Source organism: Platalea leucorodia, assembly GCF_965183815.1.
Source record: "Platalea leucorodia genome assembly, chromosome: 1".
Taxonomy (NCBI): Eukaryota; Metazoa; Chordata; class Aves; order Pelecaniformes; family Threskiornithidae; genus Platalea; species Platalea leucorodia.
This window is the reverse complement of record NC_138823.1, coordinates 62,181,066-62,196,761: the sequence shown is the minus strand read 5'-3', so window position 1 is coordinate 62,196,761 and position 15,696 is coordinate 62,181,066. Positions and strand designations below refer to the sequence as shown.

Genomic DNA, 15,696 nt, shown 5'->3' with positions numbered 1-15,696 from the left:
TCATATTTATTTTCCATGACAAACCTGGCTGCTTTGCTTTGTCTCCAATCCTGCAGGCACTTATGTAGTTCTCAACTAATTTTGATGTATGCAAAGCATATAGGGTTACTGCCAATGGAATTACTTTTGTATCAAATTTAAGTCTGTATATATGACATATAGAACATACTAGCTTCATGGCACAGCACCATTTTAAAGCTTCTGCTGCTCTGCATTCATATTTGCTTTGAAGAAAGATACCCAGGTTATTAAGAAAATGTGTTTCTGCAGAAATCTTGTGAGAGTAAATAACTAAATATGTCAGGAATAATTTTTTTTCCTAAAGCTTCAAATTGAGCTTCTGTTTTCAGGAAATACACACATATTCATCAATATTAATGACCATTTTTACGTTTTTCTTTGTGAGCTTTCAGAGAATATGATGGTCTACATTTAACGAGAGTCATGACTTTCTCACAAGGAACTTTATTCTTTGTCACTAGAAATTTGATTTCACACATGTGTTTCCAGACTAGGAATTCTGTTTCATCTTTAAGAGAACAATTTTTAATTCATATCCTATTATTTTTTAAATGGTGTATAATTAATTCAAAATATTATGAATAAATTGAGGTAATGTGAGTATTTAAAATAAAAAAGATATGTGGAAGGTGCAAATGTATGGCTTTATTTCATATCCTTTTAAAAATATTTAACAGGTGTTATTACTACTTCAATACTTGTCATCTGTGTCCAGGCTTCTGAAATCATGTTTATTGGTGGACTCTCAGCTTGTAATCCAGGATGAACTGTTGAAACCTCTCTTACGAAATACCTTCATGATTCTCACCATTCGCACCAAAGACGGGTTAGGTAATGAAGTACTTTGTTTCCAGTATAGCCAGGCAGAGGCAGGTCTTCATTTACATACTACTTTCATTTAAATTGACAGTTGCTGTCAGGCTTATCTATCCAGGTTTGTGTGCATGTGTAAATGGTTTGATTTTTTTTTTTCTATATTATCTTTGCAGATACCGAGTTAACATCTGTACTTTATGAAACATGGGTAGACTTTTTCAACCTTCTAGCTACATTATTGTGGAAGAGTGGCCAAATATCTCTTCTGCCTGTGACAGCAGCCCTTGCAAATCATTGTACAGCAATAATCGGTAATTACTATTCCTGGATGGGTTTTAACCTGGCAACTAATAAGACAAATAAACAAATAGAAAAGAGGGGCATTCCTGTTTAGATGCTATTAAGTAATTACTGATGGCATATCCAGAGTGAAAACCAAATGTGTCCAGAGCTTGACTGACTTTTTCCCTTAATTGAATTTTGATAACTCTTTCTTATATCATCAGACTAACTTCTGAACTGCCAGATAAATTCACAAATTTTGTTTGCGTATATGGGTTGGTGATTCTAGTTGTAAACCTTAATCAAATCTGGCACCTTTGAGTAGAGCCCGAAACGATCCATTAGCACTTCATTTTTTCCTTATATGTGGGTTTTTTTTTTTATATCTCACGTAAAAGGAAAACAAAGTTTTGAGGGGAGGTAAGAGATACAGGAATTCAAGATGGTTATGCAGGGTTTTGTTTGTTTTTTAATTATTCCTTCATTAGTTACTTGCCTAGTCAGGGCTCTAGGTCACCAAGATTCTGACACGTTTCAATACTGAAGTATGAGCATAGTCCATTCAACTTGTGATTTCAGCCAGGTGCATGTTAAGTGATCCGGTGAATCCAAATCCAATTGCACATAAAGCAGCTGATGGTTACAGTTGGCATTATAATGTAAACTGTTGAATAAAGTGAGGAGAGTTCAGAAACTTGTCGAACAAATGAGTGATTTAGCAAATGGAAATTGCTTTTTTTTTTTGTTTTATAGTCAAATTAATGCAGAGCAATTAATTCATTCAATTAATTCATTCAAACCTATAAAGCTCAAACTTTTCTGTCTTAGATTTTTCTTATCAAATGCATACAATTTGTAGAATTCCTTGTGCTGTGCACAGATATAACTGCTTCTTGGCTCACACACTTTTTGATAAGTCTGAGTTCCGAAGCACTTAAGCTTTATTCAGAATGAAATATAAAAATTTTTATTTTTCTGTTTAACCTTTCAGATACCATTTGTGATTGTATTCACCTGTCAGCCACATATCCTGCTTTATATGTGGCTAGTTTACAGTTCCTCTCTGTCCTTTTGAATGAGGAAGGAAGAAGACAGCTCCAAGATAAACAGAGTATATGTCAGAATCCAACTATTAGCTTTCTTCTGGATCATGTTGAAGGATGCCAGGCATCAGTAACTCAACTTACTGCATTAATTATTCAGGTATTTAAAATTTGATGATGTGATTGCAGGATATATTTTTTCATTTTTCTATTTTGTTAAAAAGGAATGTAGTTACCCAATGAAAAATCAATTGTTTCCAGTTATGAACCAAAACATCTTTAATTTGAGACATCTGTTATACTCATTTTTGAAATTCATGTAATAAGCTGGAACAATTGTAAAGAAGCAACTTCTGGGAAGTACCTTGCAAGGCAATTATACTGCAACAGCATGCTATGAACTCTTATGTAGAGAAGAAGATACGTAGGTAGAATATGTTTGGCCAAATACTGATATGCTTTTTCTTTCTGCTTTTCCAAACTTGTAATGAGATTTTTTTTTAAGGTTCGAGACGTAGTTATCCGCATTGTAAATGACAGCATTGTTCTTAAGAGCTGCCTCTCATAAAAATTGTGAATCAAAATGAATCATTAACCCTTCTAGTTCATTCCCTGATAGCATAAGATCAGTGTTGTTGTATTTAAGGAGCGTACATTAATGTATTTTCCGAGCTAGTTTTAAATCGGCCAGGTAGTGTATTTTCACTAATTCTTCTAGGAACTTGTTGCCTGGCATAATATATATTGGTGATAATATCTTTTTTTCTAGATACTTATTCTGAATGTTCTGTCTGTCTTAATGTAATCTCATTACTCTTACTTATATTTTCATATAATGTCTTAAATGATTCTTTTACCTCCTTTATATTTACATCCTTCGCTTATTTATAGACTGTTAAAATATCTTTCATTACTTAGTAATAAGAAAAGTTATATGTGAAATTTGTGTCTAGTTTATTTTCCCTCACAAATTGGTTCTTTTATCTGTATATTCATTGTCCTTATTTAAATTATGTGCAGTTTGTCACTGTAACAAAAATAGTGATCCATGATTAGAAGTGTAGTGTTTGTCTAAAAGACGCACGTTCCATATAACATAATGTAGCTTATGATTTCTGACATTCTGGAGTCACTGTCTTGTAACTATTTTTTGTAAGAATCATATTGAGTAGTATTTTCCTATGTAAAACATTATTTTTTCAACATGTATTAGTGCATATTGGATGGTGTGACCGAAATAATGCTGTTTTAGTATCACTTTATCTTCTCTCTTCCTATGGTTGCTGAGTCCTTGTAGAATAACCTCACTCCTACCAAGACGTGTCCTGATCTAGCTGGCATCTGTCACATAACCTCTGTTCCTTTGCTGCTGCGTTAACACTGCTGTGGCTCTGTAGCATTTATTGGTGCATAGTGTTCTGTCCACTGAGAACCTGGTCCTTTAGGGAGGAGAAACTTTCTAAGAGGATCTTTCTTGGCATCACTGTATAGGCCACTAAAACTAGAATCCCCTGTCTCTTTGGCAACTAATTTCAGATAATTTCAGTGCATAGAGATTTCCTGTGAGGACATGATTTTCAGAGACTCTGACAGCAAAACAGGGGCACTTGATTAAAATCCCATAATTTGCTAAATATCCTGTTAGGTTTTTGTATTTAATGCTTATGTATATGCCTAAAACTGAACTCCTTTGCTCTGGCACAAAAAATTGTGATTGCATGAAAGTATGTCAGACGAAAACACTCTGTTGTAAGTCACATTCCTCTATTTTCATACAAGTATACATAGCTGATTACCAGTCTTTAGCAGCAAAAAGTGATGATTCTTATGGCGACAGCAGAAGTCGTCTATACAATGAAAAATTAACTGCAACCAGGCCAATGAAAGCGCATCAGACACTATGACATACTTTGAGTATTGTAAGAGATACCAGCTTTTAACTTGTTCTTTTAACTGTTCAGAGCTGGACATTGCATTTTGTTCATAAAAGAGCTCAAAAGATAACCTATGCTGTCTGGGGTTTTAGAATACATGAAGGGGATATAGCTGCTATGATCCCCCAGAAAGGAAAACAATTAGGAAAGAAACAGCTTCAATTTTTTAGAGCAAAGTACATATATATATATTTACTCCCCCCGATGGCCATTGAGAGGTAGCTGAAAGAGGAGCCCATAGGATGTAAAGTAAGCTGTTAAAAAACAAAACAAAACAAAAACAACCCAAAAGATTTAAATATGATCTTTCTTCAGGAGAAGCACTGAAGCAAATAATTGACGAACATAGAAAAGGCCATGAGAGAGAATTTTCAAACAATCAGTCATCTCCATTAATCATCCTAATTACATAAAATCTACAGAATAGGTGATATGCAATGGCAAATCCTAACTTAGGACCCAGTCTGCAGGTGTGAGTATTAGCACATCAGGTCCTAAATTAGTATGCATTATTACATACAACCTATTTAGTAAACGCACATGCTGACTTTGAAAAGTTTTGGTACCTTTCTTACCCTTGTATACATGTTATCAAGATCAGAAGTAAAAGTAATAAGGAAACCATAATCCATACATAAAGTCTCAAAGTTAGGCCCTACCTTTTTTTTTCTAGATATAAAATTTACAATGTTTTAGAAAGGCTGCGATCTCCCTTTCAACTAACTTACAGTAGGTGCAGACTAACATAGCTATATTTGCTGGGGATTTATGGGACATCTTAAATTTATTATACATGATAATTTCAAAAAAGAATTAAAAGTGTCCATTCTCATTTTAATACTTTAATACTAGTGGTTTAATACTATAGAATCTGTGGCAGAAGGCATTATAAATTTACATAGAGTTTATTTTTTCCATTCAACTAGTAGTTAAGCATCAATTAATTATTAATTATTTACGTGTCCCCTGTGATTGACACAAATTTTCTTTTGTATTATAAACTGCAGTTCTTGACTGTGGAGTAAGGAACAAATGCATGAAGGAGCATGCTTCAAGAAAGAATGGAATTTTGCTAGTTTTTAAGATAAAATTTAGAAAATAGTAAGATGAAATTAAAACTTTTAAAGAAGATAGGATGGCTCACCTTGATTATTTAAATAATCAGTTCTAATCAACCACATAATACTTAATTAAAGGAAAATACCCAAGAAATTGACAGGGAAATATGTTTTTTAATTACTAAAATATTCCTAAGTACTAAGAAAAAATAAAAACAGCTTGAAACTTAATAGGACAAAAGCCTTTGAGTGGATAAATCACAAAATCTACATTTTAGGTTATGCAGGATTGAAGGAACTCAACATTTTGTTTTTTCCTGGCTTGTGTAAATTAGCATCAAGTTTAAACCTTAAGGTTTTTATATTTTTAACTACTCAAACATCTAAATTTAATTTGAAAAGAAACCACCACCTACCAGTAAAGAAAAATTGTTAATTTACTTAGAACATTCTTGTGTTGCTGATAGCTTTGAGATTTCACTTGGGATAAAACCAATTGTAGTCTAAATGTGATTTTTTTTTTGTTTTGTTTTGTTTTGTTTTGTTTTGTTAGCTATAAATGCAGAACCCAGTCCATGCTTTGGTCCTTTAATTTGGTGTTAGTTGTCTTTATCAATGAGGTTTTGGGTTTTGTTTTTTTGGTTTTTTTTTTTTTTAAGTTATTAACTTACTAGTCTTCATCTCTTGGCCTTTTCAGTCCTGGTTACACTTGAATGCTTCAATAAATGATAACCCCAGAGCATACATTGATATTTTATTGCATATTAAAATTTGAAAAATTTCTTAGGCAATTACTAGCTGGAGGACTAAAGCCAGTAAAAGGTGATACACATGATGTTATGTAGAGGTATAAAATCTAAGAGGTCCTATGGCTAGGTACTCATGAGATTTCTGTCTGAAGTATTAAGTTTTTCTTAAGATGCTGTATTTTTGGCTAACTTTAAAATATGTTTTTCTTTCTACTATGATCTATCAACAGTTCTTACTTTACTATATTCTTCTGATTACAATGCATACCATTTTCCGTTATATTGGATGTCAGTATTGGAGTGATATTTTAGGGAAAATTGCTAGATGGACAGAATTCTCTAGTGGATAATATATAAAGCAGAGACAGCTCCTTGTCTTTCAACTATCTTGTTATATGACTCCAAATAAATGGTCCTTTGAAAACACAGAGATTATATTTATGTTATTAGAAATATAGTGATGCTCACAAAGGCCGTACAAAAATAAGACAAACTACCATTTTTCTCTGATTGGAAGAGTATCTAAAAAAATTATCCATGTGTCAATAATAGTGAAATTCTTTGCAATAAAAATGATATTTAGTGTCTCTTCATCATTCTGTTGAAGGAAAGTGAGATTGCACTGAAGGCATGTCAGTGAATTGTCTGCGATAGCAAGCCTGGATATTAGGAAAGGTCTGGAGTGCCAGGGCTGGGAATCTAGGCTTTAGGAAGGCAGAAAGTTAAGAAAACAGTAAGGGGAGTGGGCTGAGGGGCAAAAAAAAAAAAGAAATTTTTTTTTTTTTTAACATTTTAATTAGAAAAAAATAATGAAACATTTCAATGTAGACAGACTATAAACAAGAATATAGAGAGGGAGAACTCTGGGTAGGAATATAGTGATGAATCATCCAAAAGAAAATATAGACTATGACAACATATTTATAGATATGAAAACTACTTTTAATATGGTCACTTTTTCATTTCGGTAATGAAATTGCATTATTTGTAGGTCTGTGAAAGAAAATCTTCAAAGGATGGGCTGAAAGAAGTAGCTACAAATGCATTGCTGTCTCTGTTAGCTGTCAGTAAAACTGCCCAGAAATGTGCTTTGGAAGGTGAGCATTTCAAAATGTATGTTAAATGATTTACAAATCAAATTCTTGCAGGTGTGTTACGTATTTTTCTTAAATCATCATGGTTTTTGTCAAAACAAAAGACCTAGTTTTCAGTGGCTTTTTTTTGCCGATTTTTGCAGAGAAAGCTTATTAATAATTAAAGTTTTCAGCTACAGATAAAATATCATGTTGTAGCCAGTCTAAAACTTTGTGATGTTAGAGTGAGAAGAGACCTGCTGTGTTAGAGTGAGAAGAGACCTGTGAGCTTTTACTGCTAGTGGCATATTCATCCATTCGAAACTGGAGATTTTGCACCGGCAGTATCTTCCATTTCTTGTTTCACGCTACAGTTTTGTGGGTGAAAGTATAACCTGTGTTCTCAGTTCTGGCTTTACATAGACAAGAAGAGACGTCTTTTTCTCAGCTTTATTCTTTCCTGCCTCTTTGTTTCTTTCTTTCCATTTTACAATTTAAGTAGGACCTTCTCCACTTGCAATGCAACATCTTTCATGCCTAAGGTTTTTACTTTACAGTAGTAAAACAAAAGTAAAAAAAGTCTAATCAAAGGCTTTTTGTGCCCACTAAAACACAGGGGAGACTGGTTAATTTGCATTTCTCACGTATCATGCATTTAATACCTGCTGATCATCCCAAGTGCACTTTATCTTGGGTGCTTTCTCGTTACTTGCATCTCTCTGTTGGTTTGTTCGGTCCTTTAAACCTGAAATAGATACACTGAAATAGCCTAGATATCTCTGCTCAATGTCTCATCCCAATAGTGGCAGAAAACTCTGAGCTTCTAATCCTGTGCTATATACCTACTTTCTGCTCTTTCCCAGTGTATTGGTGGTTGACTCAGCCCTTGCTTCAGTCAGGTTCTTCTTCTGTTGATGACCCACTAGATCATCTAAGACTTGACTTCCTGTGAAGAGCATGAAGTGCATGAACCAGTGCACAAAGTGCATCACGTTTTGTAATCAAGAACATTGCAAGAAAGATATTTTATGTTTCATGAAATGTTTTTGATTGTGAATGAACTTCTAAATGTTAATATTTTTTTGTCTTCCAGTTGACCTGATAGACAGCTGTGTAGAAAACATGAAACACATTCATGCACAGCTGAATTTGGATTCCCTAAAGCCTGGGAAAGCACAGAAAAAAAAGGTAACTATAAAAACCAAAAGACTGATATGATAAGGTACTTCACAGCTCTCGTTTGTTTGTTTGTTTGTTTTTTCTTGAGATGGATACTGTTGGTATCTGTCATGGGTGAGACAGAGTAAATGACAACTTGTAGTGGATCTGGATACTGGGGCTTCTTTAAGATTCAATGACTTTAGAGCTTTTACCGACTTGATTATCTCACATACTCACTCTCCCACCCAGAGTTATCTTCACTAGGTCTCAACTTCCTTTTCCAACATGGAGATGACTGCTGGTTTAGGAAAGTCAGGCAGAAAATCACATCACTTCATGCTTTGCAGCTGCTCAGTTACCAGTCTTGGGTGTTACTGGCCAAAGCCCCTGGGCACGTGCTGGTGTTTGTCTCCATGCATCTCTCTGGTCTCCAGGATCTTCTCCCACTTGCAGGATTGTTCCTCCAGCCAAGATCTTCACATTCTTCTTTTTGGGCCCATTTCTTTCTTTCAGACACCATTTTTCAGGAATCCTTTTTGCCACCAGCTTTTCTTTCCAGAACTCTAAGCTCTTGCTTACCTTAATCTAAATAATCTATATGCAAAGTACAACGCATGATCAGCCTCTGAATTAGTGGTTCTGTCTCATGTCTTTTCATTAATTGGAGGATTCAGGACTTGCCACTTTTAGTCCAGGTTATGAGGATTAGCAACTAGCCCGTTCTGGTTGAAGCCAGCAACTAGCAGGCTTCTGATTTGAGAGTTCAAAAGTTCAGTTTCGGACATTCACACACATACATGTTCATCCATTTGTCACTTGTCAGTACTCACAATTTATGATATTTATTTAGCCTACAAAAATATCTGAGAGTACTGTATTATTTTCAAACATAGTTGGACTTTCACCCTTGACTTCATGGTCCTATCCAATCCAGCTAATTTTTCCCATCTTGTTTCCACAGTAATAATTTTTCTGTTTCTCAGGTTTTCTTTCTCAGTGTCTTTCAACCAGTGCTAGCCATTTTGTTTTTTTTTTTTTTTCCGGTACTAGTCAATCTCCCTCTCACCCCAAAAACAGTTCCAGTCTGCTTGCACATGTAAGTCATAGTTTTTTATTCTCTACCTTCTCATATTATCTGGCTTCCAATTCTAATGCTTTTTCTGTCCTCCTGCATACTTGGTGTGGACATCTTGGTTTCTTGTCATCAGACTCAATTGTCCCTGGCTTTAACTTTTTGTCAGAGCTTTTTTTTTACCTCATACTTCCACTCCCTCCACCGCCTGTACTACCGGTTTCTTCTCTCCATTCACAATTTCTTTGTTTAGCCCTTTTTTTTTTTTTTAACCTCCCTTCCAGTTGTTCCAGAATCTCACATCACCCAGCTTTAGCACATCTAGACATAGATTATTTCTTACCATCATACAACAGTTTCATAAGATTTTTGTTGCAATCTGCTTGTTTTCTACTATTTTCACGTAAGAGAATTATTAAAATACAGACAATAACCTCTGCTGTCAAGTTTGATATCTTGTTCACTCCCACATAAAGCAGAAATTGCGGAAAACGTCTTCCTGCAGGATGTTTCTGCATTGTTTGAGCTTGATAGGATTTTTCTCTGAGGCATTGGCACAAACAGACATTATCCTTGATTTCTGAGTGTGGAACTGTGTTTTATAACAATGAGCTCTTAAAAGAATTTGAGTTTGATCCTGACATTTGAAGGTTACAATATTTTTTCTTGAGATCTAAACACAATTTATTATCTGTTCTTCAAGGGGTGGAGGCTGAAAGGTATCCTGCCCTGGATATGTCCAGTAAGGCTTAAGTCAGCTGGTTCTTTCTATTTCTTGGGTTGAGAAGGGAGAAGCTGGGGACATTTGCTCCTCTGTTAAATGTAGAAGGAATTTAAAACTTGAAAGAAATTGAAGGAAAGGAGCCTCTGAGAATGGTCAGAAAGACTGCTTATGTTTAATTAAGAATTCTTTGAAAGAGATTTGCAAAAGACTTTGTGGCAGATTTCCCTGCTGACCTGGGACTGTAGGTTGCTACATCATATGTAAGTGTGCTCTTCATAATATGTGGTGCATAAAGACAAGCAATCTAGTTTCACATGGGGGAAGCTGAGACATTGCTTTCATAGTTAGATTTAACTGATCATTCACAAAACTGCCCCTCAGCCCACTTCGAGGCACAGGTCTCAAAGTGAAGTTATCAGATCTGCTTTTCTTTTTCTCTCTCTTTCTTTTAACTGATGGGGAAAAATGTGTTTGACCTAGCTTCATTCTCAGGGCAACTGAAGTATTTTGCCTGATATTCCTTTTCTCTCACAATAATTACTGTGATGCTAACCAAGGGCATGAAAAGTATTTACAAACAGCCAAGCTTTCAAAAAAAACCCCTCAAAATAGGATCTTAGTAAAAATTAAGATGTCCTGAAATAAATAAATAAGTACAAATAGTGCCGTCAACACAATCTATAACTTTTTCAAGCTCCTAGAAATTTACACATTAAGTATAAGTTGTAGCTTGTGGCATTTTATAGGATTTAGTGCTATTTGTATTTATTAAATAAATTAATACATATGGAAGTTCTTGAAGGAACATCTTAGAGTTAGCATTTTATTTAACTAAAAATGAGACAAAACAGTTATAAAATGCATTTGTAACAACAACTTGTATGTTTCTTTTTCACCTACTACACCTGATTTTCATTAACTTTTTTGAAATAGGCTTTTATTTCATCTCTAAATGTCATCAACTGTACATGATATATTATAAGCAAGCATTATTGCTTCACCTTGTCTGAGATTAAGCATGAATACTATTTTACATGTTTATTCCATTATGACTGATAAAACAGAAATAGTCTCCTGTGGTGAACAAGCTTATTGGAATTCGGTCATCTTTCAGAAGTGGTTTAGTATGTCAACCTTATAGAAGTTAGGTCAGCCATCATTAGCCTTTTAGTGTCACAGCACTATCATGAAGATAGATTTTTTGTTTACTTGTATACTTGAATATCAGTATAGTACCTCACTGTCCAAAGGTCTGTATTTATCTTTGTCATATTCTTATCAGGTGGGAAACTATTTCCATTATTAAGGATAGGGAACTAAGACACTGGGAATATAAGGATGGATTGGTCTGACCAAATGTAAAGATCTTCAAGACAGGGCTAGTTTATCCTTGTTTTTATCCAAGGAAGAAAAATAGGTGCTTCCAGGGAGTGATTCATTTGACCTGTTTTAGATGTCTACTTTAGGATAGAACAAATACCCAGGAAGTGTTCCCACCCATTCTTTATTAGTTGTAAGAGAAATGGAGCTCTACATTACAAATTGCTGCATTTGGCCAGATCAGTGCTCCTAGAAGTAGTATCTGTGGGTTATAAAGAGAGATGAGGATGACTCCAAGAAACTTGTTATAAATGTCTTCAGTATACATGTTTAAAGCTGCTGAGATGAATCCTACCTGAAATCAGAGGGAAACTCTGCTGAAGAGATAATGACCCAAATGTTGATGCCTTAGATTTGCACCTCTCCTTTGAAATCTCTTTCCTCCTTGTACAAAATTCATTCTGGTCTTATGATGATGATCTTCAAATATTTTTCTCTGGATAGGAGGATAACCTTATCAAGCAGTTAAGGTGTTCTATGCAGCTCCTCAGAAACTGCCTCTTTCAAAATGACGAATGCAAAGTAAGTATTCTTATACTGAAACAATGTGAGCACATTCAGTAAGTGAATGAAGATCATAATTTTTTTTTCTACTTTGAAATTACTTTCAAGCTGGCTAAATTTAAGCTTGATATTAATGGCAAGAAATACTTCAAATTTCATTATTATTCCTACCTCCTAAGAATATTTCATACATGCATTAGGAATTGAGTGTTCATATTGAAATATCATCTCCCAAAGGTTTCAGATGGCTATCATCCTTTATACCTACTTCTGCTTTGCTTGAATCAGTAATTCCAATTTTCAAAGCATATAATGTGAAAAATGGATGTGGAGAAAAGTGTGGGGCAACAAGAAAGGCACATAAGAGATATACTTCACATCTTGGAAAGTAGCTTCCTCTGCTTATTCCTCTCTCCTTTTTTCCTTTCCCTTCCTGAAAGACTCAAAAAAAAAAAAGCAATAAACCAAACCTTAAATAATAATTTGTCATTATACAAAATACTATATATCAAAATACTACATTACTTTTTTCATTCTTTCTGTATTCTTTCTTTCTGATCACGACTCTTTCTTATTGCTGGTACTTTTCACACATTTATTTCCATTTTCTCTTTCAAAGTTTAATTTGTCTTTGCATTGTGATACAACTTGTGCTACTTTTAGCAAATGCATTGGTGGAGCCACAAGATTTCCAGACCTTCTAGAAGTACCCCTATTATGAGGGCATGTGTTAGCATCCTTTTTGTATACAGAACACCATGTAAATTATGGGCCTGAATAAACCATCTGGTTATCCCTAAGGTCCCCATAAGCTGGTTGTGCCGTAATCTCAGATAAGATTATTGTGGAATATTTTTCTTGTTTTGATCAGGGGTCTGTAGAGACAATTGCTTGGAGGAAAGGAGGAGGTTGCTGTTGATAACTGAAGTTTTCTATCATTTGCTCTGTAGAACTGCACTCTTCTATTTCCATGCTTTTTGAGTTCCAATAATTAGTTTAGTTGAGGTAGAATAAAACTTCGGAATTGGGAGATCTTGAACAATCACAGTTGGAATGAATAAATCTTTACTTTTGTTTGCATGTCTCTCAGTAATTAAAACATGTGCTGGTTTTGACTGGGATAGAGTTAATTTCATTAGTGTTAAAATGAGAGTGTCAGTTCTCTCTGGACAATCTTTTAAAGCAAACTAATGGGACACAATAAGATAAAAAATATGCTTTTCTCACTCTATTTATACTTGATTTTCAAAGTATTTAGTAGTATAGTTGTTTAAATTCTTCCTTATGTTCTTGTAGATGGCAGCACTCAAAGCTCATCTTGTTCCTGTTCTACATTCGCTATGGCTGTGGTTTTTAATAGATGACTCCTCAATGCAAATAGCTCTGCATTTGCTTTGTGTCTACACTGCAAACTATCCTGCAGGTATGAAAGTCACTGCATGATGTACGACATCAACATATTTAATCAGAATAATTTAGACAGAAAAGCATAATAAAGGGAAAAGAATGTTTATTACTACCGTAAGAGGAAGGTATAAAAACACTGGTCCATCAAAGTCTATCAAGAGTTTTGGTTTTAATACATTCAAGACTTTTGTTCAGATCCTATTTTCAGTCTGTTGGATTTAGCAAGAGTATAATTGTATTAAAGGATTAAATAACATTTAATTCAAACCATTGTGTTTGAAGCTGACACTGAAAGTCCTGCCAAACTGAATAGTATACTGTAGAAATACTACTCTAGGAATTCTCTCACAGCGAACAGTGTATCAGTGCTTTATACAGTTTATACTTCAGCCCTTATTGAGAACATTCTGGTTTTGAAATATTCAATAACCTAATTTGATTCTGTATTAAATTTCTTCCATTTATTTATGCATTAGTCTCAGTAGCTTGTATTTGTATATTTTTCATAATGATTCTCTTCTTCATTTGAGGAAACCCTTTATTTCCATTGATGAGTAATTATCCCCTCTACTAGAAGCCTGTTATTTTTTTCTAGTGTGAATTTGTCTCATTCCATATCCTGCTTATTGACTTAGATAATTATTTGCTAGTGGCTTGAAGAGACCTGTATGTATCTGTTGATTTCTCCCTGTCAAGATACCACAAAAGAGTTAGCATGGTTAAAATAGATTAAGTGAAAAGTTTCTGAGCTGTTTTACCCTCTCTTTAAGTTAACGTCTCCACACCTTAAATGAGCTTGCGATGCTTTTTTTTCATAAAGACATTTTTTTAATATAGACTGAAGAAAGTTCAAATATGTATTAGTCAGCCACAGGATATAAAATTAAAATATAATGTCCTGTAATGTACTGGAAATCAAGCTGAAGTTCTGATGGTCTTTCTTGTTCCTTAATTCTGAGTGACTCTAAGCTGCATTTTTATTTTCCTTGCTAATAAGGGCAAGTGCTTTTAGATTAATTAAGTTTTTTCTTTCTGTTCAGAATAGTTGTCTTATGAGCTGACCCAAACTTACCTACTTTGAACTGATTAACCACTTCCTCTTAGTGTAGTCAGACAAAGAAATGCATGTAGGTGTTTGTAACAGTTAAAAACTGTCTCATTTTTATTTACTTTTGCCATGTAAGCAGTTAACTATTGTTGCAGATGGCAAATGCCACTATATAAAAAGGTGTATATGCATATTTGTGCACAAACATCATGTTGGTAACTTAGTCGTTCCCTGCCACTGTATTAATTTGAGCTTATAGCTCTGTAGCATAGGATTTTACACGCTCTGTGGTACAAGGTAATGACAGATGCAGACAGAGCTTTTGTTTCTCAGAAAAATATTTTAAGAAACTTATTAAACCTTTCAGATGTATAGAGACCTCTTTTTCTGAGCCAGTTTCAGAGGGTCCCTTCAGATTCTGATGCCAAACAATTGTATAATGCCTTAGATAGAATGTTCCGGTTTTTAAGGAGACTTTCTGAGACAGAGCAATGGCTTCTCTTTAACAGCAGAATTGCCTCTTAGATTCTAGAACAATAAGACAGTAGATGCCTGTTCCAGTAAACAGCCACATTCAGGCATGTTTCTGTTCAAACCACATCTCATTGACTTCACTGTGGTTCAAAGAAAAAAATACCAATCCTTTCAAAAGCCCCATCTCAATCTTTGAGGTGTTAGACTGCTCTTTCTATAGATTTTTTTTTTAAAGTATATATGCATTTCTCATATGATAAACATTTCATTTTTTTAAGGTTGTGCTTCACTTTGTTGGCCCAGTGGTGGACAATCATCATTTCCATCTGCACGAAGTGCAGCTGGCAATTCATTAATGCATAACATCTTGAAATTGGCTTCCCAAGTGTCAAACGATAACAGCCCAATTCAGCAGGTGGTCTTTTGTCTTCTTTCTAACCTTGCTCTGTCTCATGACTGTAAAGGCATTATTCAGAAGGTAAGTAAATAATATTCTTGATTTTTAGAAATGGATGGATGCATTTTCCTTTTTAATAAACCCTCATATTTCAGTATGGAGTGTCCTGTGATAATATAGAGATGCTTCTGTGGGAATCAAAACCATTGTGTCTTCTCAGTTAGTTGTGTTACTGTTCCTTAAGTGCAGCGTGTAATTTGGTCGTATTCATACTCTGGACAGAAACAGCATATGGAACTACACAATTTTTGCTAGAGCTTTTTATAACCTCCCAGTTTCAGTGGAGTGTAAAATTTGTAATACCCATATATATTGATAGCAATCACTAGTGGATCATGAAAGTGAGCATACAGTAGAACAAACTGTATGTGAATAAACAAGAAATTAAACATTGTATAAATCATTGGGTATACTGTGTGAAACATATTTATAAAAATTTTAGTTTTAGAGAAGATGTCCTACGTGTCAGTAATTGGCTGTTAGGTAGAAATCT

General features: G+C 34.4%; 1 protein-coding gene across 1 annotated transcript in view; it reads left to right on the top strand.

Annotated features, from left to right (window-relative positions):
- The window catches only part of RTTN (rotatin), an 89,232-nt gene that overhangs the window by 67,336 nt on the left and 6,200 nt on the right, over positions 1-15,696 (top strand). The window contains exons 38-45 of the mRNA XM_082335612.1: positions 699-852; positions 1,011-1,148; positions 2,111-2,322; positions 6,895-7,000; positions 8,070-8,164; positions 11,758-11,835; positions 13,114-13,240; positions 15,025-15,224. Coding sequence (XP_082191738.1) covers positions 699-852; positions 1,011-1,148; positions 2,111-2,322; positions 6,895-7,000; positions 8,070-8,164; positions 11,758-11,835; positions 13,114-13,240; positions 15,025-15,224 — 1,110 coding nt within the window. The remainder of the gene's footprint in view (positions 1-698; positions 853-1,010; positions 1,149-2,110; positions 2,323-6,894; positions 7,001-8,069; positions 8,165-11,757; positions 11,836-13,113; positions 13,241-15,024; positions 15,225-15,696) is intronic.